The following is a 22,156-nucleotide window of genomic DNA, read 5'->3' on the forward strand; positions in this document are numbered from 1 at the left end:
CTAATTTGAGGAAGGACATCCTTGTGATTGAGGCAGTGCAGCGTAGGTTCACGAGATTGATCCCTGGGATGGCGGGACTGTCATATGAGGAAAGATTGAAAAGACTAGGCTTGTATTCACTGGAGTTTAGAAGGATGAGGGGCAAACTTATAGAAACATATAAAACTATAAAAGGACTGGACAAGCTAGATGCAGGAAAAATGTTCCCAATGTTGGGCGAGTCCAGAACCAGGGGCCACAGCCATTTAAGACTGAGGTGAGAAAAAAGTTTTTCACCCAGAGAGTTGTGAATTTGTGGAATTCCCTGCCACAGAGGGCAGTGGAGGCCAAATCACTGGATGGATTTAAGAGAGAGTTAGATAGGCAGGGAAGGCAGGCACGGGTTATTGATTGGGGACGATCAGCCATGATCACAATGAATGGCGGTGCTGGCTCGAAGGGCCGAATGGCCTCCTACTGCACCTATTTTCTACGCTTCTATGTCCCCCCTCATTCTTCTAAACTCCAGCGAGTACAGGCCCAGTGCCGACAAACGCTCAACATAGGTTAAGCCACTCATAGCTGGGATCATTCTTGTAATTCTTGTGTGTACATATAGCACAGTGCAGCCGAGACAGCACCGCTCCAGGGCTCTGGAGGTGTTTTTTTGATCAAATCTAAATGTATTCAATTTACAATAATATACAATAATATATAAATTTACAAGAATATTTACAAACAATAACAAGACATCCACCACCATCACGCAAAAATGACCAAATATTCTTATTACTCAATATTAAATGACTGTGTTACAATCCTGATAGACACATAATGCTGGAGTAACTCAGCGGGACAGGCAGCATCTCTGGAGAGAAGGAATGGGTGATGATTTGGGTCGAGAACATCCTTCAGACTGATGTGTGAATCAGAATCTGATTACAATCCTGATCCAGGATAACGTTAACCCCACCCCCACAGTGCCCAGTGGTCCCGGAATTCCCACCTGGTGCCCGTGGACATTCCCTTGTGTGGGCGGGTGGCACAGCGTGACTGAAACATCGCGTGCCAGGGCTCAGGGCCGCTGAGACTGCAGCGCGCCACGGTCTGAAGGTGTTTGTTTAATAGATTAAATCGATTATTTACAAAATTAATATGTGCAGTACAAAACAAAAAAACCACCGCCATAATACAAACAAATATTCCTAAGCCCCTGTCCCACTGTACGAGGTAATTCATGAGTTCTCCCGAGTTTCCCCCTGATTTGAACTCGGAGAATGTCCGTAGCGGGTCCCTAGGAGTTTGTGGATGTCTGGGACAGGGGCTTAAAGAACTGAATATTAAATAACTCATAACTTTGTCACGGATGCGTTCCACCTTCCGCGGTGCCCAGCGGTCCCGGAAATCCCAGGGTGCCCGTGGACAGCTCGTAGTCCCTCTCTAACCGACGTAACCCCCGAGAAAGGGGCAGGCAGCCGGCTCGGGCAGAGCCCTCTTCCGCCTGGCGCCGTGACTGCTCTGCGGGCGTCTGTGTGGGCGCGGCAGAGCGCCACTGAGAGGGTACCGTGCCAGGCCTCTGGAGGTGTGTGTGTGCGTGTGGATGTGTGGCACCGTGCCAGGCCTCTGGAGGTGTGTGTGTGCGTGTGGATGTGTGGCACCGTGCCAGGGCCGTGGAGGTGTGTGTGTAAGTGGGCACCACACGGCTGAGGCAGCCCCAGGCCAGGGCTCTGGAGTTGTGTGTGTGTGTGTGCGGGCGGGCGCACGGCACGCTCGGCGAGCGCAGCATGCGATGGACCGTTGCCGACACTGTGTTGTTGCTGACATGACACTTGCTCTCTCTCTCTCTCTCTCTCTCTCCCTCCCTCTCTCTGTCTCTCTCTCTCTGTGCGTACCCGACAGTGGGCAGGCAGACCACTGCGCCGGCCGCTATGACGGCCGCTGCCAGCGCCTCCGTGAGTCTCGTTGAACAAGGTAGACGTGTGCGGGCCGACACTGCAGGTGGAGGGCATGCTCTGAACTAACGCTCTGCTCCCCCGCCTCGTGATGTCTATCTCCCCCCCCCCCCCGTCCCGTCCCACCTCTGTTGTCTCTGCTGTTTCTGTCCCTTTTAAACCAGCTAAGGTTTTGGCCAAAGTTTAAACATAAGCCATAAGACATAGGAACAGAATTAGGCCATTCAGCCCATCAAGTCTATTCCGCCATTCGATCGTGGCTGATCTATTTTCTCTCTGAACCCCATTCTCCTGCTTTCTCCCCATAACCCCCGACGCCCGTACTAGTCAAGAATCGATCCATCTCCATTTAAACAATACCCAATGACTTGGCCTCCACCACCTTCTGTGGCAATGAATTCCACAGTTTCACCACCGTTTGGCTAAAGAAATTCCTCCTCATCTTTCTAAAGGTACTTCCTTTTATCCTGAGGCTGTGTTCTCTGGTCATAGACTCTCCCACTAGTGAGAGATTTATTATTGTTGTTTATTTCATAGGTACGGCGCGGAAACAGGCCCTTCGGCCCACCGGGTCCGCGCTGACCAGCGATCCCCGCTTATTAACACTCTCCTACACACACTAACGACAATTTACACATACACCAAGCCGATTAACCTACAAACCTGTACGTCTTTGGAGTGTGGGAGGAAACCGATCCCGGAGAAAACCGGTCACGGGGAGAGTGTACAAACTCCGTACAGACAGCACCCGTAGTCAGGATGGAACCCGGGTCTCCGGCGCTGCATTCGCTGTAAGGCAGCAACTGATCTGATTTAGGACATCTTAACACCAAAGCTGTCCAGGGTCAGTTTTTCTGCCATTTTCCAGATGAATGGGCACCAGTTAGACTCCAGGCATCAGGGTTCTTCCTGTTTGTGGATTGTGGCAGGAAACTGGAGCACCCGGAGAGAACCCACGCGGTCCGAGAGAGATCATGCAAACTCGGGACAGTCGGCACCTGTAGTCGGGGCCATACATCATACATACAAGCTGGCCCTTTGGCCCAACTTGTCCTTACCTGTCTCGAGTGTCTTTGTACAGTCAAGAGTACAACACTTGTAGGCAGGTTACACCCTTGCTGAGAGGCAGGAGGTACTTACGCACGCCCTCTACCCATTCCTACAACCATGGACCATGCCAACCCCAAAACCCTTCCTCCTTTTCACTGGCTCATCGGTTCCATTCATAGGCGAAGCCCTTTTTTTTACCAAAAGTTATTTAATCAATTATTTACAATAATATTTACAGCACAAAATAAATCAAAACACAACCCACCACCACAATTCAAGACCAACAAATATACTAAATAAATTACTATACACCTAAGTTACACTCCTTGTCAAAGATGTATTCAACCCCCCGCAGTGCCCAGTGGTCCCGGAAATCCCCCATTTTGGTAATCCTCTCTAACACCACCCGGGTACGGACGTAACCCCGGAAAAGGGACAGGCAGCCAGCTCGGGCACAGCCCTCTTCCGCCTGGCGTCGTGACTCGCGGATGGCCAGCTTGGCCAGGCCCAGGAGCAACCCAACCAGGACATCCTCGGCCCTACCCTCTCCCCTATGCACAGGGTGTCCAATGATGAGGATGGTGGGTGTGAAGTGCAGCCAGAAGGCAAGGAGCAGCCCCTTTAGATAATGGAACAGTGGCTGCAGCCTCACACACTCCATGTACACGTGGAACACAGACTCTTCCAGTGGCAGGCGGCTGGTGAACCACGAGAGAAACAGGTTACAGGGGACTCCTCGATGCAGTACCCTCCACCCCAGGTCCCCGGTGTAGAGGGGGAGAGTCCCTGTGTGGAGTTGGTAGTGGGGAGGGTTGAGAAGGCACAATGAGGAGGCAGTGGAGGTGAATTTTCACCCGGCCGACTGTTGTTGTGGCTATGAATAGTTGGAGGCCGTCCTTGCATCTTTGACCCGTGAATGTTGCATGCCAGTGGGAGTGCGGGGAGGGTGCATGTGGCTGCGGGCCTGCTTGCTCCGGGTTTGCCGCGTGTGTGGGACTTCTCTCCGCCGCCGCTGCCGCTGGGGGAGGGGAGATGCATGCATGGTGATAAGAACGTGGGAGTGCGCCCTTCACGATGCGTGCGGCAGGGAAGTGTGATCAGCATGACGTCTCTGACAAGGCGACTGAACTCGAGTGGATGAAGTGACTGATACAGCACGGAGACAGGCCCTTCGGCCCACTGAGCCCACGCCGGCCATCTGTCACCCGCTCACACCAGTTCTGCCTCATCCCACTTTCCCATCCTCTCCCTGCACACGACAGACAAACAAACCCTCACATGTGGGAGGTAACCGGAGCACCCATAGGAAACCCACATGTTCACGGGGAGAACGTGCAAACTCCACACAGATAGCACCTGAGGTCAGGATTGAACCCGGGTCTCTGGCGCTGTGAGGCAGCGGTTCCATCAGCTGTGCCACCGTGCTGCCCTCTCATTCCTGCTGCCCCCATTGCCTATTCTCATTCAAACATAACTGGGAACAAGAATTAGATTGCGATTCAGTCATTTGCTGAAATATTACCTCAGGAAAGAATTTCAAACCTCCCCCTCCCCCCATCCTCAGACCCCTCCACCTCCTTCCATATAGGCCCATATCCTCCAAACCTGTCCTATCCATCTACAGGGATAGTCCCAGCCTCAAATATCTCCTCTGGCAGCTTGTTCCTTACACCCACTACCCTTTGTGTGAAAAAGTTACCTCTCAGATTCCTATTAAATCATTTCCCCTTCACCTTGAACCTATGTCTCTGGTCCTCGATTCCCCTACTCTGGGCAAGAGACTGTGCATCTACGCGATCTATTCCATTCATGATTTTCTACACCTCTATAAGATCACCCCTCCTCCTCCTGCGCTCCACGGAACAGAGACACAGCCTGCTCAACCTCTGCCTATATCTCGCCCCCTTGAGTCGTGTCGGCCGTGACTGTACAGAACTCGTGCTCTGGAGGCATCTCCAGGTCAAGGCTTGTCAACCTGAGGACCTGTTCCGTCTGAGAGCCACACGCGGGCGATGGTCTCACCCGCTTGAGTGTTTGTGACTGGGTCACAGCCCGTTGGAGTGACTGTATTGAGCATGGTACCTACCGGTCGCTGGGCAGTCATGACCGCAACAAGCTGCAGACTCCAGCTCCATTACACTGAGCAACTGGTGAAAGTTGGCCACGATCTGATTTAATTTCTCTTTCTCTTTCAATCCTCCTGTTTCTTCACTCTACCTCTACTTATTGCAAGGTAAGGAGGGATTCCGTCTGGATTGTGCTGTTCTTACAAAACCATGCCTCCCCCTGTTTATAACTGTGACCCCTCTTTCACTTTTTATTTGACTCTTCGGACCCAACCCTTCATTAAACCGAGAGAAATGCATTGTATTGAGTTTAAAGTCGTTTAGGTTTCTGAAGATTGTCTTGTAGAAAGAGAGGCCTTGGTAACAGGCTTTGAAACTGTGCTTCAAATTGGCCGTGCCTTCAACACTTTTAAAAAAATGTTTAAAATATATTTATAAGAAGCATGTATACAAATAATAGTAAGCGACAATGTAATTACAAATTTCTTACATAGCTTCAGTTTTGTTTTTGTTTTTTTAAGAATAAAGATAAAGGGAGAAAAAGGTGAGAGAAAGTAAATAGAGAGAGAAGAAGAGAGACGCAGAGAGACCAATGACAAGATTATGGAGATAGATCTGGGAAATATTGAGTGTAACTATTCATCCAGTCCCAAACAGGTTTCAACCCTGATTCTGTGCCTTCCACACTTTTAACCTCCAGTCTGACTATGTACAATGCACTGTGCCCTGGGGTTTAAGATCAAGTTCCTGCTAACACCAAGGTTTCTTGTAGAGAGAGAGGCCTTGGTCTTTGGAACTGCCTCTCAGTTTGCAGAGACTTCAAAACTCTTCACTCTCTGAGCAACATACTGTGCCTGGGGTTCAAGGTCTGGTTTCTCCCAACCCCAGGGGAAATAAACTCCACTCCCCGTACAATAATGTTGGCTTTTAACAAACGTTTTGATGCTTTTGCACTGAGAGATTTCGACTTTCCCAAAAACCTGTTTCGTTTGGTTTCATTTGGAGATCCAGCGTGGGATCCGTGCCGACCAGCGATCACCCCGTACACTAGCACTATCCTACACACACTAGGGACAATTTACAACCACACAAAGCCAATTAACCTGCAAGCCCGCATGTATTTGGAGCACCCGGAGAAAACTCACGCAGGTCACAGGGAGACCTCACAAACTCCGCACAGACAGCAGCCGAAGTCAGGATCGAACCCGGGTCTCTGGCGCTGTGAGGCAGTAACTCTACCGCTGTGCCACCGTGCCACCACCAGCATGGAGACATTCCCTCCCCCCACTCTTTCACTGCTCTCTGGGGCTGACGTTACTTGGCTCTCTCGTCCCCCCTCTGTTTTTTTAAACAAAAATAAATTGAATCAAATATTGTAATAAAAACCACAATACAAAACAATGCCAAACAAATCCGCCACCATAATACAAAATCACCCAATTATCTAAAACAAATATTCTTCAATGTTACACTCTTAAACAACGATGTTACACTCCTTGTCCAGGATACAATCCACCCCCCCCCCCCCCCCCGCGGTGCCCAGCGGTTCCAGAACTCCCCCAGGTTGCCCGTGGACAGCGCATAGTCCCTTTCTATCACCACCTGGGCACGGGCATAACCCCGGGAAAGGGGCAGGTGGCAGGCTCGGACAGAGCCCTGTTCCGCCTGTCGCCGTGACTCATGGATGGCCAGCTTGGCCAGGCCCAGGAGCAACCCATCCAGGACATCCTCGGCCCAACCCTCTCCCCTACGCACAGGGTGTCTCGTCCCCCCCTCAGTGGGTCGCAGTCTCCTTGAGCACCAGCGGCTGTTTCGGGTGCTTGCCGTGCACTGTGGTTGGCAGCTGAGGGAGCTGGGTGTGGGGGGTTGGGTGGGGGGACTGAGTGAGTGGGTGACCCTGTCTCGGGAACATCCCGCCACTGCTCTGGGCTGCATTGTAAACCCCACGGGTGATGGTTCGGGTACACTCTGCGACGCAGGTAGGACGTTAATCCTTGCACCCGAGCATGACAGTAATTCTATTTATTTTTCCTTTCCCTAACGCAGCAGCCAAAAGTTTACTAAACAAGAAGGTTGACGGAGTGAAGGTAGGTTTGCAATCATTCTCTCCCTTTCCTTCTCCTCACAGTCAGCCAGCTTTTTACTTTCGCTTTAATTTGTAGCTTCAGTTTGCATTTTCTGGCTTCCGTTACCACCTGCTATCACAGTTGAACAATACAAGAGGGAACAAATGTGCAAGGAATCAAATGCGCGCGATGTTTCGATGTTCACGGTGACGGGCAAATTGGATGGTGCGGTGATTCAATGGTTGCAAGCTGGGTTCAGCAACTCCGCTGCCGGTAACACAGACCAAAGTCACCGGCGAGCTTCAAAGCAAAGGCTTTAAGTCCAGACTCTTTAGGCAGTGATTGCTTTTCATTGACGCCCCACCTCCCAGAGGTACATTTAACCTCTCCCCCACTCCACCCATGCCACATCACACACACTGAGCTGAGGGGCACTACTTGACTAAAGATGGGTACAGTCAACGCGGACCAGTTGTCCCAATGTAGATGGTGAGCAGTAAAAACCATGGGCAATGCAATGGAGAATGATGCAGACTCGAGAGATACAGCGTGGAAACAGGCCCTTCGGCCCACCGAGTCCGTCCCGACCAGTGATCACCCCGTACACTAACACTATCCCATACACTATCCTAAGGACAATTTACAGGAGCCAGTTAACTTACAAACCTGTACGGCTTTGGAGTGGGGGAGGAACCAGAGCACCTGGAGAAAACCCACGCAGGCCACAGGGAGGATGTACAAATTCTGTTCAGAAGCACCCGTGGTCAGGATGGAACCCGGGCCTCTGGCGCTGTCAGGCAGTGGCATCACTAGCGCTCACGACATTGCTGTCCACGACTGCTCGTGTGTTGCAGTGTAGACTGTTCTCTGTGGCGTGGAAGGTGTGGACAGGGCTGAGGTTACTTCATCTTCACGTGACTTTGCCCAGGTTATAGCAGCGCTTCCGTCTCCTTTGGCGTTCTGCCCGTCGACCCGTGACTGGGGGAATGGGGGTGTGTGTGCACGGACTGGCCCTCAGTGCCAAGCCAGTGTCGGTCACAGCAGTCAATGCAGGGAAGTCCCACCTGGCCTGCTCCTTGAACTATTCAGCCACTGGCATCCAGGGGTGCGGGGAGGAATTCCAAGAGGGGGCAGCCTCGCCTTGGGACGCCAAAGTCCGAGACTGATGTCCTGCCTCTGCCAACCCAAAGAGCCTGAGAGCTAGCAGTGGGAGCTGGCCATTCGGCCCTTCAAAGCTGGCTCCCTGCTGAGTGAGAGCGTGGTCGATGTTATGCCTCGGCATCGCTTCCCTGCCCTTATCCCCCCCCCACCCTCATTATCCCTTAAGTGCTCCCAATATCCAGATATCTAGAAATAGAGTTACACAATCATAGAGCATGGAAACAGGCCCTTCGGCCCAACTTGCCCACACTGACCCACAAGCCCTATTTACACCAGTCCCACCTGCCAGCGTTTGGTCCACATTCCTCCTACCCTATCCTTGTACCTGTCTAAAGGTTTCTTCAACGTCGTTATGGTACCTGCCTCAGCCAGCAGCTCGTTCCATACACCCAGCCCCCTCTGTTAAAATGTTGCCTCTCAGCTTCCTATTATATCTTTCCCCCTACACCTTAAACATTTCACCTCTGGTTCTCCATACCCCTACTCTGGGTAAAAAGTTTCATGTAGGAAATCAGTTGACCACAGTTTTGACTGCAGTCGGTGGCCTTCAGAGTAGATGATCCAAAGATTCACACCCTTAGAGTGAAGAGATTTCTCCTCATTTCATTCCAAATAGCCGACCCCTCATTTTAAGACTGCTGGCCTGATTCTTTAGGGGCAACTTCCTCATCTCATCCACGCTCCCAAACCCTCAGTGAATTTTCGATATTTCGAGATCACCTTTTAATCAAGTTTAGAGATACAGCATGGTAACAGGCCCTTCGGCCCAGCGAGTCCATGCCAACCATTGATCACCCGTTCACATTAGTTCAATGTTGACCCATTTTCTCATCTATCCCAACATACTAAGGAGAATTTACAGAGGGCCAATTAACTGACAAAACTGCACCTCTTTGGGATGTGGGAGGAAAGCGGAGCACCCGGAGGCAAACCACGCGGTCTCAGAGAGAACGTGCAAGCTCCACACAGACAGTACCCGATGTCAGGATCGAACCCGGATCTCTGGCGCCATGAGGCAGCGGCTCAACCCGCTCTAACAGCGGAGGACAAAGGGGCAGCGAGAGACGTTGATGGTCTCGTTTGATACAGTGCTGGTTGGGCCGTTTGATAAGTACATTGTTTGCTGGCTCTGCGATGAAAGGGTTTGGTTCTGTGTGGAACAAAAATGACCTGTTGCAACCAGAGAAGTCTTTCAGCTTGTCTTGATGGCTTGGCACCTCTGATAGAATTGACCTCTGCCACTGTTACAGACAGTCGGACATCGCCACAGACTCCGGTCGGTAGTTGCTTGTTAGCATGTTGTCCGTGGCAGGCCCCGTCTGATAACTGGTCACGTTCAAAGGTGACCCTGGAGGTCAGCACCAACCTCGTTGTCCCCTCTGCTGCCCGGTAAATCTGGCTTCTGAAGCCTCTTGCTCTCGAGGCACTACCCGGGACTGGTGGCCAGAGGGAAACTATGAGTGGTAGGAGCAAGCAAACGGTGCGGACATATTGCAAATGTGCTCCCTTTTCACTGAGGCCTTTCCAAGGCAGAGGGTGTTGCCGGGATGGGGTTAAACAAGTGAGACAAAGTTGTCCGTCTAAGGGATTAGTGCTTCATTGTTTTACAAACATTTTGGTTTTACACTATCCAGGACCGATTACTTCATGCTATTTGAACGAGTAGTTAAATCAGTAAATTATTTTCAGTGAAGAGCAATATATCACGCAATAGAACATTGGGAATAGTGTACACTTTGGAATCATTCATGTGCTCAGGCCAGATGCCCTGGCCCCTTGAGATTTTAGACAGACTTTAGAGATACAGCGCGGAAACTGGCCCTTCGGCCCAGCGAGCCTGTGCTGACCATCGATCACCCCGTACACTGGCACTATCCTACACACTAGGGGCAATTAACAATTTACCAAAGCCAATCAGCCTACAAACCTGTACGTCTTTGGGATGTGGGAGGAAACGGAGCAGGCGGGGAAATCCCAGGCGGTGACGGGGGGAACAGGGACAGCTCTACTGCTGCGCCACCATGCCGCCCCTGTTGGAGGATAGACCGATAACTAGGGTGAGACAAAGTACAGGACAGAAATTGTCAACCTTGTGTCCTGGTGTCAGGGCACCAACCTAGTCCTGGACATCAGTATGATGAAAGCGTTAGTTGTGGAAACATGGTCTGTGGCGCTGTAAGGCAGCACCTCTAACGCCGCGCCAACGTTCCATCCCAATGGGACAGCGAGGATTTAAAGCAAACATTGGCTATGCTCATGGTCACAGGCTGATGCTGGCAGGAACAGGAGTGCCGGCTAACTCCTGGTTAACTATAACGTGCTCAGCGCAGAAGGGCAGGGGAGTTAGGTTTCATGGGGATCAATGCGTACCATGCTGGGGCAAAGGCCAGAGTGATTTATTGGCTGGCATTCCCGTGGTATCGTGGTACTTCTGTCGACAGTACGGACACTGGCGAGGGGGAGAGTCCATTGTTGAGACCCGTCTACACCTCATGCTTGGTAATGTTCTCCCTGTGACCGCGTGGGTCTTCCCCGTGTGCTCCTGTTTCCTCCCACACTCTAAAGACGTGCAGATTTGTAGGTTGACTGCTCTCTGTGAATTGTAAATTGTCCCTCGTGTGTAGGATAGTGGTCGAGTACAAAACAATCGCTGGTTGGCACGGACGTGTAGGATAGTGGTAGTGTACAAAACAATCGCTGGTTGGCACAGACGTGTAGGATAGTGGTAGTGTACAGGGCGATCGTTGGTTGGTGTAGATGTGTAGTATAGTGGTAGTGTACAGGGCGATCGTTGGTTGGTGTAGATGTGTAGGATAGTGGTAGTGTACAGGGCGATCGTTGGTTGGCACGGACGTGTAGGATAGTGGTAGTGTACAGGGCGATCGTTGGTTGGTGTAGATGTGTAGGATAGTGGTAGTGTACAGGGCGATCGTTGGTTGGCACGGACGTGTAGGATAGTGGTAGTGTACAGGGCGATCGTTGGTTGGTGTAGATGTGTAGGATAGTGGTAGTGTACAGGGCGATCATTGGTTGGTGTAGATGTGTAGGATAGTGGTAGTGTACAGGGCGATCATTGGTTGGTGTAGATGTGTAGGATAGTGGTAGTGTACAGGGCGATCGTTGGTTGGTGTAGATGTGTAGGATAGCGGTAGTGTACAGGGCGATCGTTGGTTGGTGTAGATGTGTAGGATAGTGGTAGTGTACAGGGCGATCGTTGGTTGGTGTAGATGTGTAGGATAGTGGTAGTGTACAGGGCGATCGTTGGTTGGCACGGACGTGTAGGATAGTGGTAGTGTACAGGGCGATCGTTGGTTGGTGTAGATGTGTAGGATAGTGGTAGTGTACAGGGCGATCGTTGGTTGGTGTAGATGTGTAGGATAGTGGTAGTGTACAGGGCGATCGTTGGTTGGTGTAGATGTGTAGGATAGTGGTAGTGTACAGGACGATCGTTGGTTGGTGTAGATGTGTAGTATAGTGGTAGTGTACAGGGCGATCGTTGGTTGGCACGGATGTGTAGGATAGTGATAGTGTACAGGGCGATGGTTGGTTGGTGTAGATGTGTAGGATAGCGGTAGTGTACAGGGCGATCGTTGGTTGGTGTAGATGTGTAGGATAGTGGTAGTGTACAGGGCGATCGTTGGTTGGCACGGACGTGTAGGATAGTGGTAGTGTACAGGGCGATCGTTGGTTGGTGTAGATGTGTAGGATAGTGGTAGTGTACAGGGCGATGGTTGGTTGGTGTAGACGTGTAGTATAGTGGTAGTGTACAGGGCGATCGTTGGTTGGTGTAGACGTGTAGTATAGTGGTAGTGTACAGGGCGATCGTTGGTTGGTGTAGACGTGTAGGATAGTGGTAGTGTACAGGGCGATCGTTGGTTGGTGTAGACGTGTAGGATAGTGGTAGTGTACAGGGCGATCGTTGGTTGGTGTAGACGTGTAGGATAGTGGTAGTGTACAGGGCGATCGTTGGTTGGTGTAGACGTGTAGGATAGTGGTCGTGTACAGGGCGATCGTTGGTTGGCACGGACTCAGTGGGCGGAAGGGCCTGTTTCTGCGATGTATCTCTAAAGTCTAAACTAAATTCCAGAGGACATAGGTTTAAAGTGAGGGACGAAAGTAAGATTGAGGGGTGACTTTTTTACACAAAGGGTGGTGGGTGTATGGAACGAGATGCCGGAGAAGGTAGTTGAGGCAGGTATAATCGCAATGTTTAAGAAATGTTTAGATAGGCACATGGATAGGATAGGTTTAGAAGGATATAGACCAAATGCAGGCTGCTGGGACTAGTGTAGATGCGGCATGTTGGTCGTTGTGGGCAAGTTGGGCCGAAGGGCCTGTTTCTACACAGTATCACTCTGCAGTCTAAAGTGTGATGGCAGAGTGAAGCGTTGGTTTGGTTTTCTGTGTTTAGGTTTAGGTTTAGTATTGTTATGTGCACCGAGGTACAGTGAAAAGCTTTGTGTTGCAGGCTATCCAATTAAATCCGATAATGCTACACATAAATAAGTCAAACTCAAGTGCAACAGGTGGAGCAAAGGGGAAGATACAGAGTGCAGAATATAGTTCTCAGCATTGTATTAAAGGGCACCAGTTCCAGAGACAAAGTCCAATGTCCGCAATGGGCTAGAGGTGAATCGGACAGTACCCTATCTAATGGAAGGAGCCTGATAACAGAGGGGAAGAAGCTGTTCCTGAGTCTGGTGGTGCGGCTAAGATGGCAGCCATTACAAGGCCTAGGTATTCTGCTCAGTCATGGAGTGGAAAGAATTGATAAAAGGATGTTATATTTCAGCATTCAAAGTTGTTTAGTTTAGTATATTATTGTCACGTGTACCGAGGCACATTGAAAAGCTTTGTTTGCTGATATCCACTCAGTGGAAAGACCACACTTGATTACAATGAAGCCCTCACAATACACAGATAAAGGATAAAGGCTACAACTTATAGTGCAAGATAAGGTCCGATAGATTCCGATTAAAGATACTTCAAAGATCTCCAGTGTGGTAGATGGGAGGTCAGGACCGCTCTCTAGCAGGTGAGGATGGTTCAGTTGCCTGATAACAACTGGGAAGAAACGGTCGCTGAATCTGGAGGTGTGTGTTTTCACACTTCTGTACCTCTTGCCTGGTGGTAGAGGGGAGAAGAGGGTGTGACCGGGGGTGAGGCTGTTTATGCTGCTGCCATCTTTCTGCAGAGCAAGATTCTTCCTGGCAAAAATGCCAGCCAAGATAAGAAGCATCTTGAAGAGGAGTTTTGTCCTTTCCCATGACAGCTACCTGTCGCTCAGCCACTGTGTGGTAATAACCAGTCCACGCTCCCGACCGTCTTTGGACAGGGGCCTCTGGAGCCGTACGGGGAACCAGTCACGTTCCTAGCACCAAGCTGGCGTTGGTACAAAGCTTTGGTTCAGTCCAAGGTAGATAGCTCATGCTGACAGAATCTGCTCACCCATCATCACCTCCCTGTTACACACGTCAGTAATGAACATACATACAGTCATACAACGTGCCCACACTGACCAACATACCCCATCTACACTAGTCCCACCTACCTGTGTTTGGCCCAAATACATTTAAACCTGTCCTATGCACATACCTGTCTAAATGTTTCTTCAACGTTGCGATAGTCCCTGCCTCAACTAACTCTTCTGGTGGCTTGTGTCAAAAAAGTTACCCCTCTTAAATCTTTCCCCTTTCGCCTTAAACCCATGTCCTCTGGTTCTCGATACCCCATAAGATCACCTCTCATCCTCCTGTGCTCCAAGGAATAGAGCTCTAGCCCTACTCAATCTCTCCCTATAGCCCAGACCCTCGAGTCCTGGCAATATCCTCGTAAAACAATAGACAATAGGTGCAGGAGGTGGCCATTCGGCCCTTCGAACCAGCACCGCCATTCAGTGTGATCATGGCTGATCCTCCCAAATCAATAACCCGTGCCTGCCTCCTCCCCATATCCCTTGATTCCACTAGCCCCGAGAGCTCTATCTAATTCTCTCTTAAATCCATCCAGCGACTTGGCCTCCACTGCCCTCTGTGGCACGGAATTCCACAAATTCACAACAAAGTTTTTTCTCACCTCAGTCTTAAATGGCTTCCCCTTTATTCTAAGACTGTGGCCCCTGATTCTGGACTTGCCAAACATTGGGAACATTTTTCCTGCATCTAGCTTGTCCAGTCCTTTTATAACTTGATATGTTTCGATAAATAACCCCTCATCCTTGTAAACTCCAGTGAATACGAGCCTAGTCTTTTCAATCTTTCCTCATATGACAGTCCCGCCATCCCAGGGATCAATCTTGTGAACATACGCTGCACTGCCTCAATCACAAGGGGCGGGGAGAGGAAAGGGGACAGGAAGAGGACTAGCCAGAGGGCTGAGGGAGAGCTGAGAAGGGGAGGAGATCTCTCATCCTGCCCCAGAACAGTACAGCGCTGGAACAGACCATTCGGCCCACAATGTCCATGCCGAACATGATGCCCCACATTACACGGCTGGTATTTCAGCAGTCATTTGAAACAGCAACTTTGCCCTACATCTACCTGTTGGCAGATGCAGGGACGAAGGATGATAACATCATTAACTCAGTCCTCAAAGGGTCAGCAGAGACTTCAAGTTAGTTCCCGAGCCGGGCACAAAACTACTCCACACACTCCCTGTACGTTCAGTTTAGTTTATTGTCACGTGTACCGAGGTCCAGTGAAGCGCTGTTATTCCGTGCTATCCAGCCAGCGGAAAGTCAATACATGGTTCCAATCGATCCATTTACAGTGCATAGATGATACATGATAAGGGAATAACGTTTAGTGCAGCAAAGTTCAAACAAGGATAGTCCCAGGGTCACCAAAGAGGTAGATAGTGGTTCAGGACTGCTCTTTGGTTGTGGTAGGATGGTTCAGTTGCCTGATAACAGCTGGGAAGAAACTGTCCCTGAATCTGGTGGTGTGCGTTTTCACACTTCTGTACCTTTTGCCTGATGGGAGAGAGGAGTGGGAGCAGGGACAGGGGAGCATGTTCCGTACTCCTGCATTTCCTTGTGCCTATCTAAATGCCACTGCGATATCTGCTTCCACCACCACCCCCAGCAGCACGCTCCAGGCCCCCACCACCCCCAGCAGCACGCTCCAGGCCCACCACCCCCAGCAGCACGCTCCAGGCCCTCAGCAGCACGCTCCAGACCCCCACCACCCCCAGCAGCACGCTCCAGGCCCCCACCACCCCCAGCAGCACGCTCCAGGCCCCCACCACCCCCAGCAGCACGCTCCAGACCCCCACCACCCCCAGCAGCACGCTCCAGGCCCACCACCCCCAGCAGCACGCTCCAGGCCCCCAGCAGCACGCTCCAGACCCCCACCACCCCCAGCAGCACGCTCCAGGCCCCCACCACCCCCAGCAGCGCGCTCCAGGCCCCCACCACCCCCAGCAGCACGCTCCAGGCCCCCACCACCCCCAGCAGCACGCTCCAGGCCCCCACCACCCCCAGCAGCACGCTCCAGGCCCCCACCACCCCCAGCAGCACGCTCCAGACCCCCACCACCCCCAGCAGCACGCTCCAGACCCCCACCACCCCCAGCAGCACGCTCCAGGCCCCCACCACCCCCAGCAGCACGCTCCAGGCCCCCACCACCCCCAGCAGCACGCTCCAGACCCCCACCACCCCCAGCAGCACGCTCCAGGCCCCCACCACCCCCAGCAGCACGCTCCAGACCCCCACCACCCCCAGCAGCACGCTCCAGGCCCCCACCACCCCCAGCAGCACGCTCCAGGCCCCCACCACCCCCAGCAGCACGCTCCAGACCCCCACCACCCCCAGCAGCACGCTCCAGGCCCCCACCACCCCCAGCAGCACGCTCCAGACCCCCACCACCCCCAGCAGCACGCTCCAGGCCCCCACCACCCCCAGCAGCGCGCTCCAGGCCCCCACCACCCCCAGCAGCACGCTCCAGACCCCCACCACCCCCAGCAGCACGCTCCAGGCCCCCACCACCCCCAGCAGCATGCTCCAGGCCCCCACCACCCCCAGCAGCACGCTCCAGGCCCCCACCACCCCCAGCAGCACGCTCCAGACCCCCACCACCCCCAGCAGCGCGCTCCAGGCCCCCACCACCCCCAGCAGCACGCTCCAGGCCCCACCACCCCCAGCAGCACGCTCCAGGCCCTCAGCAGCACGCTCCAGACCCCCACCACCCCCAGCAGCACGCTCCAGGCCCCCACCACCCCCAGCAGCGCGCTCCAGGCCCCCACCACCCCCAGCAGCACGCTCCAGGCCCCCACCACCCCCAGCAGCACGCTCCAGGCCCCCACCACCCCCAGCAGCACGCTCCAGGCCCCCACCACCCCAGCAGCACGCTCCAGGCCCCCACCACCCCCAGCAGCACGCTCCAGGCCCCCACCACCCCCAGCAGCACGCTCCAGGCCCCCACCACCCCCAGCAGCACGCTCCAGGCCCCCACCACCCCCAGCAGCACGCTCCAGGCCCCCACCACCCCCAGCAGCACGCTCCAGGCCCACCACCCCCAGCAGCACGCTCCAGGCCCCCACCACCCCCAGCAGCATGCTCCAGGCCCCCAGCAGCACGCTCCAGGCCCCCACCACCCCCAGCAGCGCGCTCCAGGCCCCCAGCAGCACGCTCCAGGCCCCCACCACCCCCAGCAGCACGCTCCAGGCCCCCACCACCCCCAGCAGCACGCTCCAGACCCCCACCACCCCCAGCAGCACGCTCCAGGCCCCCACCACCCCCCAGCAGCACGCTCCAGACCCCCACCACCCCCAGCAGCACGCTCCAGGCCCCCACCACCCCCAGCAGCGCGCTCCAGGCCCCCACCACCCCCAGCAGCACGCTCCAGACCCCCACCACCCCCAGCAGCACGCTCCAGGCCCCCACCACCCCCAGCAGCATGCTCCAGGCCCCCACCACCCCCAGCAGCACGCTCCAGGCCCCCACCACCCCAGCAGCACGCTCCAGACCCCCACCACCCCCAGCAGCGCGCTCCAGGCCCCCACCACCCCCAGCAGCACGCTCCAGGCCCCACCACCCCCAGCAGCACGCTCCAGGCCCTCAGCAGCACGCTCCAGACCCCCACCACCCCCAGCAGCACGCTCCAGGCCCCCACCACCCCCAGCAGCGCGCTCCAGGCCCCCACCACCCCCAGCAGCACGCTCCAGGCCCCCACCACCCCCAGCAGCACGCTCCAGGCCCCCACCACCCCCAGCAGCACGCTCCAGGCCCCCACCACCCCCAGCAGCACGCTCCAGGCCCCCACCACCCCCAGCAGCACGCTCCAGGCCCCCACCACCCCCAGCAGCACGCTCCAGGCCCCCACCACCCCCAGCAGCACGCTCCAGGCCCCCACCACCCCCAGCAGCACGCTCCAGGCCCCCACCACCCCCAGCAGCACGCTCCAGGCCCACCACCCCCAGCAGCACGCTCCAGGCCCCCACCACCCCCAGCAGCATGCTCCAGGCCCCCAGCAGCACGCTCCAGGCCCCCACCACCCCCAGCAGCGCGCTCCAGGCCCCCAGCAGCACGCTCCAGGCCCCCACCACCCCCAGCAGCACGCTCCAGGCCCCCACCACCCCCAGCAGCACGCTCCAGGCCCCCACCACCCCCAGCAGCACGCTCCAGGCCCCCACCACCCCCTGTGTGAAAGGATTGTCCCTGTACATCTCCTTTAAACTGTGCCCCTCTCACCTTTGATGTTTCCACCCTGAGAGAAATGTTCTGACTGTCTACTCTACCAACGCCTATAGTCTATCTGGATAATGCAAGTAATAGAGTCTATGTATTTCAACAGTGCCAGTTTGACGCGGTGGACCCATTATTAGTCGCAGAGTTGTAAATGCAGTCCATGTATTTTAAATGTTTATTGGATCTGACGGAATATGCGCATCAGTTAGCAAAACTGCTCGCACCCCTAAGGTCCACGGCCTTGTGGCTGCATTGGAGCTGATGCATTGGGGTGGACGCCGCAGCCACCAGGTCAACGGACCAGCCGTGCACCTCCTGCACCAACCCTGGCGTGGCGATACACCAGATTGGGCAGTGGCCGCAGGAGACGAGATCCCACTGCATCTGTCGCAGAACAAAGTCGGGCGCATGTTTCCAAGGCAGAAATGCATCCAATCGCTGGCAATACCCATGCACCGTGGTGATGCTTCTATATTGTACGGTAGACACAAAATGCTGGAGTAACTCAGCGGGTCAGGCAGCATCTCTGTATATTGTACCCTGCCTCACATATTAATTCCATTGGCTGACCCAGGCTGCATGTCAGAGTAGAGCTGAAGTAAGTACACTATAGTATGTTCACCGCACCAGTCGGGAATCTGGGTTTAGTTTAGTTTAGAGATACAGCATGGAAACAGGCCCTTCAGCCCACCAAGTCCGCACCGACCATCGATCGCCCGTTCACACTAGTTCTGTGTTAACCCGCTTTCCCATCCACTCCCGACACACGAGGGGGCAACTTACATGGGGCTAATTAACCTACAAACCCGCACGTGTTTGGGATGTGGGAGGAAACTGGAGTACCCGGAGGGAACCCACACGGCCACAGGGAGAACGTACAAACTCCTTACAGACAGCACCCGTAGTCAGGATGGAACCCGGGTCTATGGCGCTGTGAGGCAGCAGTTCTACCCGCTGCGCCGCCGGTCAGCACAAGAATCCTCAAGGTTCGTGTTTAGGGTGTTATTTACCAGCTCTTGGTTGAGTTGCCAACATGGACTTGGCCATTTGGGCTGGTCACTAGTATTACCTACTCTATGGATGCTTTATATTGGAATGTTGGGAGTCCTTGGCAAGGAAGGTCCACTTGTAATTGTCAATGAGTAATTGCAGCCACGGTGTGCAGAGCCACAGAGGTGTGCAGAGCCTCTAGCTGAGGCAGTTTGCTGGGCTCCTGCCCCGCTTGCTTACTGAGGCCCATCAGATGTTGCTGTCGCTGTGATCAAGGATTTGCACCATCTCACGTGCAGGGTGGGTTGGTGGGACAACAGGCTTTGCAGTTGCCGCGGCTCCAATCAAAAGACACGGCCTTTATTCTTAAAGCAGACACGCAGCTCAGTCTCTTACAGAAGGAAGGGCACAGAGTGCTGGAGTAACTCAGCGGGTCAGGCAGCATCTGTGGAGAACATGGATAGGTGACGTTTCACAGAGTGCTGGAGTAACTCAGCGGGTCAGGCAGCATCTGTGGAGAACATGGATAGGTGACGTTTCACAGAGTGCTGGAGTAACTCAGCGGGTCAGGCAGCATCTCAGGAGTAACATGGATAGGTGACGTTTCACAGAGTGCTGGAGTAACTCAGCGGGTCAGGCAGCATCTCAGGAGTAACATGGATAGGTGACGTTTCACAGAGTGCTGGAGTAACTCAGCGGGTCAGGCAGCATCTCTGGAGTAACATGGATAGGTGACGCCTCTAGGTCAAGACCCTTATTCAGATCCGAAATGTCACCTATTCATGTTCTCGAGAGACGCAGCCCAGGTAACTCCAGCACGTTGTATCTTGTTCTGTAAACCAGCACCTGGAGTTCCTTGTTGCTACATCTCTTCTCCCAGAGCCCATGGAGAGGTTACTTATGGAGGGAACTGGATTTGTCAAAACGGCGGGTCAGGCAGCATCTCTGGAGGACATGGACAGGCAACGTTTTGGGTTGAGGCCCTTCTTCACACTTGGAGCAACAGGAGAGCAGCAGCAATGACCCGCACAGCATCTGCAGTTACTTGTATCTCAGTCTGCATCGCACCAGTCTACAACAGCGAGGATTCCCCTGGGTTTGGTTTCTCTGCCCTCTGTTTGGACACAGAGTCACACAGCACTCTGGCTTGTAACCCAAGCCAAGTGTAGATGCAGTCGGGGCAAGAGACAGCCGATGCTGGAACCCTGCCAGCACTAAGGAACTCAACGGGTCAGGCAGCATCTGGGGAGGGAATGGACATGCGACGTTGTGGGTCTGAACCTTCTTCAGATTGAGCAAGCTGGGTAGGAGAGGTGGGGATGGGATAAAGCCTGGCCACCGATAGCTGGATGATGTAGTTAGTGCCTTCTGGAGAGCATGACTTCAATGCAGAGCATGTGTGTACTCTGATGTGTTTGCAGTGGAACGACACAAGACTTAACATCAGTGACTTCCATTTAATTTGCAGGTTTTGGATCCAGCCAGGGCTGTAATGCTAGCATTGTACATGTTGCAAATTGCCACTGCTGCCTTTCAGCCACGGTGTCACTGTTGTACGAGTATAGCCCTCCCTCACTCCCCCTTGGCAAAGTCTAGAGTGTCTCAAATCCTCGTCTCAATCACTTACTGACCCACTCTGCCCCTTCTCTCATTCAAACCCGGCCTCGAATGCTCTGTGTTCCCCTCATTCCTCTCCCTCTCCCTCTAACCAACACCCCTCATCTCTCTTCCTCTAATCACTACCCCTCATCCCTCCCTCCCTCTATAACAAATACCCTTCATCCCTCTCTCCCCCTTCCTCAAGTGTCCCTGGGTGAGCAGTCAGAGTTCTGGACACTGTGGAGTCACAGCAGAGAGACAGGCCCTTCGGCTCATCAAGTCCGCACCCAGACAGGCCCTTCGGCTCATCGAGTCCGCACCCAGACAGGCCCTTCGGCTCATCGAGTCCGCACCCAGACAGGCCCTTCGGCTCATCGAGTCCGCACCCTTTCTACATCAGTCCCATGTCTTTTTTTAATTCTGCCATCAACTCCGCCCAATGTCTCTCTCACTCTCCCGCGCACTAGAGGCGATGAACCTGCAAGTCTTTGGGATGTGGCAGGAAACCGCACCTGGTCACAGGGAGAACGTGCAAACTCCACACACGCAGACAGACAGCACCGGAGATCAGGATCGAACCCGGGTCCCCATCTTGAGGTGCGAGCCCCGCAGCCTCCAGGGAGAATTTAAACTCAATAAGTAAATCTGAAATGTTTGCAATTACTCGCCATAAATAAACATCCCGACCTATACTTACTATCAGGGAAGAAAATTCCACTGTCCTTCTCCAGCCTGGCCCCACCATTATCTCTCCACCACCTCCTCATCCCAGGGCTGTCTTGCATTGATAATTAGATGCTACAGAGATTCCCAGCAACACTGCTCCCCACTACATACAAAGGCACTGCTCTCTGACACTGTCCCGGCCACTGGCCTGTATAACACTTGCCCCAGCTACATCCACCAGCGGAATTCACTAACTCTGGCGCCCGGGTTCCTGTTACCCTCTTAGTTTAGTTCAGTTTATGGCAACCATTCGTCTCATTTTCTTTCTGGAGAGAAAAAAAAAAAGCAGGAATGGTTTCAAATTAATTGTATGTGTTGTTGAGAATATTTTCCAAAAGTGTGTCTGCTTCCAGGGATGAATCCACTTGTGACTTGTGAGTCTGGAGGGATTTGCAGGGACCCGTTTCCTCTAGGGTTTTTTTTTCCCTCTGCAAATCTTCGCGCGCGTTTTGCAGACAATTGGGCACTTGTCTTGAGGACAAAATAAAAACCTGACTGCTTCTCCGTCGGCCACCGTGTTAAGGTGCTGATCGCTGACAGCGATCGCTGTGGGCAGGGGAAGGGTAACAAATGCCCTGTATTTTCGATTGGGGAGGGGAGGCATGGAGCAGAGGTGAGATGCCTCCCTTCAAGAACAGGAGCGAATTGGGGGTGGGGGGGAGGGTAAACCAAGAGTCCAACAGGGACCACTCTCTTCCCGAGTCCCCTGTCTTAACAACAGTGGATTGATCCCTGGATTTGAAGATGTGCAAGATACAGTAATGACACTAATACTTCGGTGACTGGTTTCAGAGAAGTATAACGTTAACACACAACACAGCATCAAACCCATTTGGAAGTACAGAGAGAATCATAAAGGTACACAGAGAAACATCAGGACCC

General features: G+C 53.6%; 1 protein-coding gene across 25 annotated transcripts in view; it reads left to right on the plus strand.

Annotated features, from left to right (window-relative positions):
• The window catches only part of LOC116967405 (calcium/calmodulin-dependent protein kinase type II subunit beta), a 263,340-nt gene that overhangs the window by 158,959 nt on the left and 82,225 nt on the right, over window positions 1-22,156 (plus strand). For 14 of the 25 annotated variants that reach the window (XM_033013933.1, XM_033013946.1, XM_033013947.1 and 11 more), the window contains exons 12-13: window positions 1,879-1,977; window positions 7,094-7,134. In XM_033013933.1, the coding sequence (XP_032869824.1) occupies window positions 1,879-1,977; window positions 7,094-7,134 (140 nt within the window). The remainder of the gene's footprint in view (window positions 1-1,878; window positions 1,978-7,093; window positions 7,135-22,156) is intronic. The other 11 variants (XM_033013930.1, XM_033013938.1, XM_033013935.1 and 8 more) reach the window with 4 other exon arrangements.

The sequence above is a fragment of the Amblyraja radiata genome, chromosome 39 (genome assembly GCF_010909765.2).
Source record: "Amblyraja radiata isolate CabotCenter1 chromosome 39, sAmbRad1.1.pri, whole genome shotgun sequence".
Lineage (NCBI taxonomy): Eukaryota > Metazoa > Chordata > Chondrichthyes > Rajiformes > Rajidae > Amblyraja > Amblyraja radiata.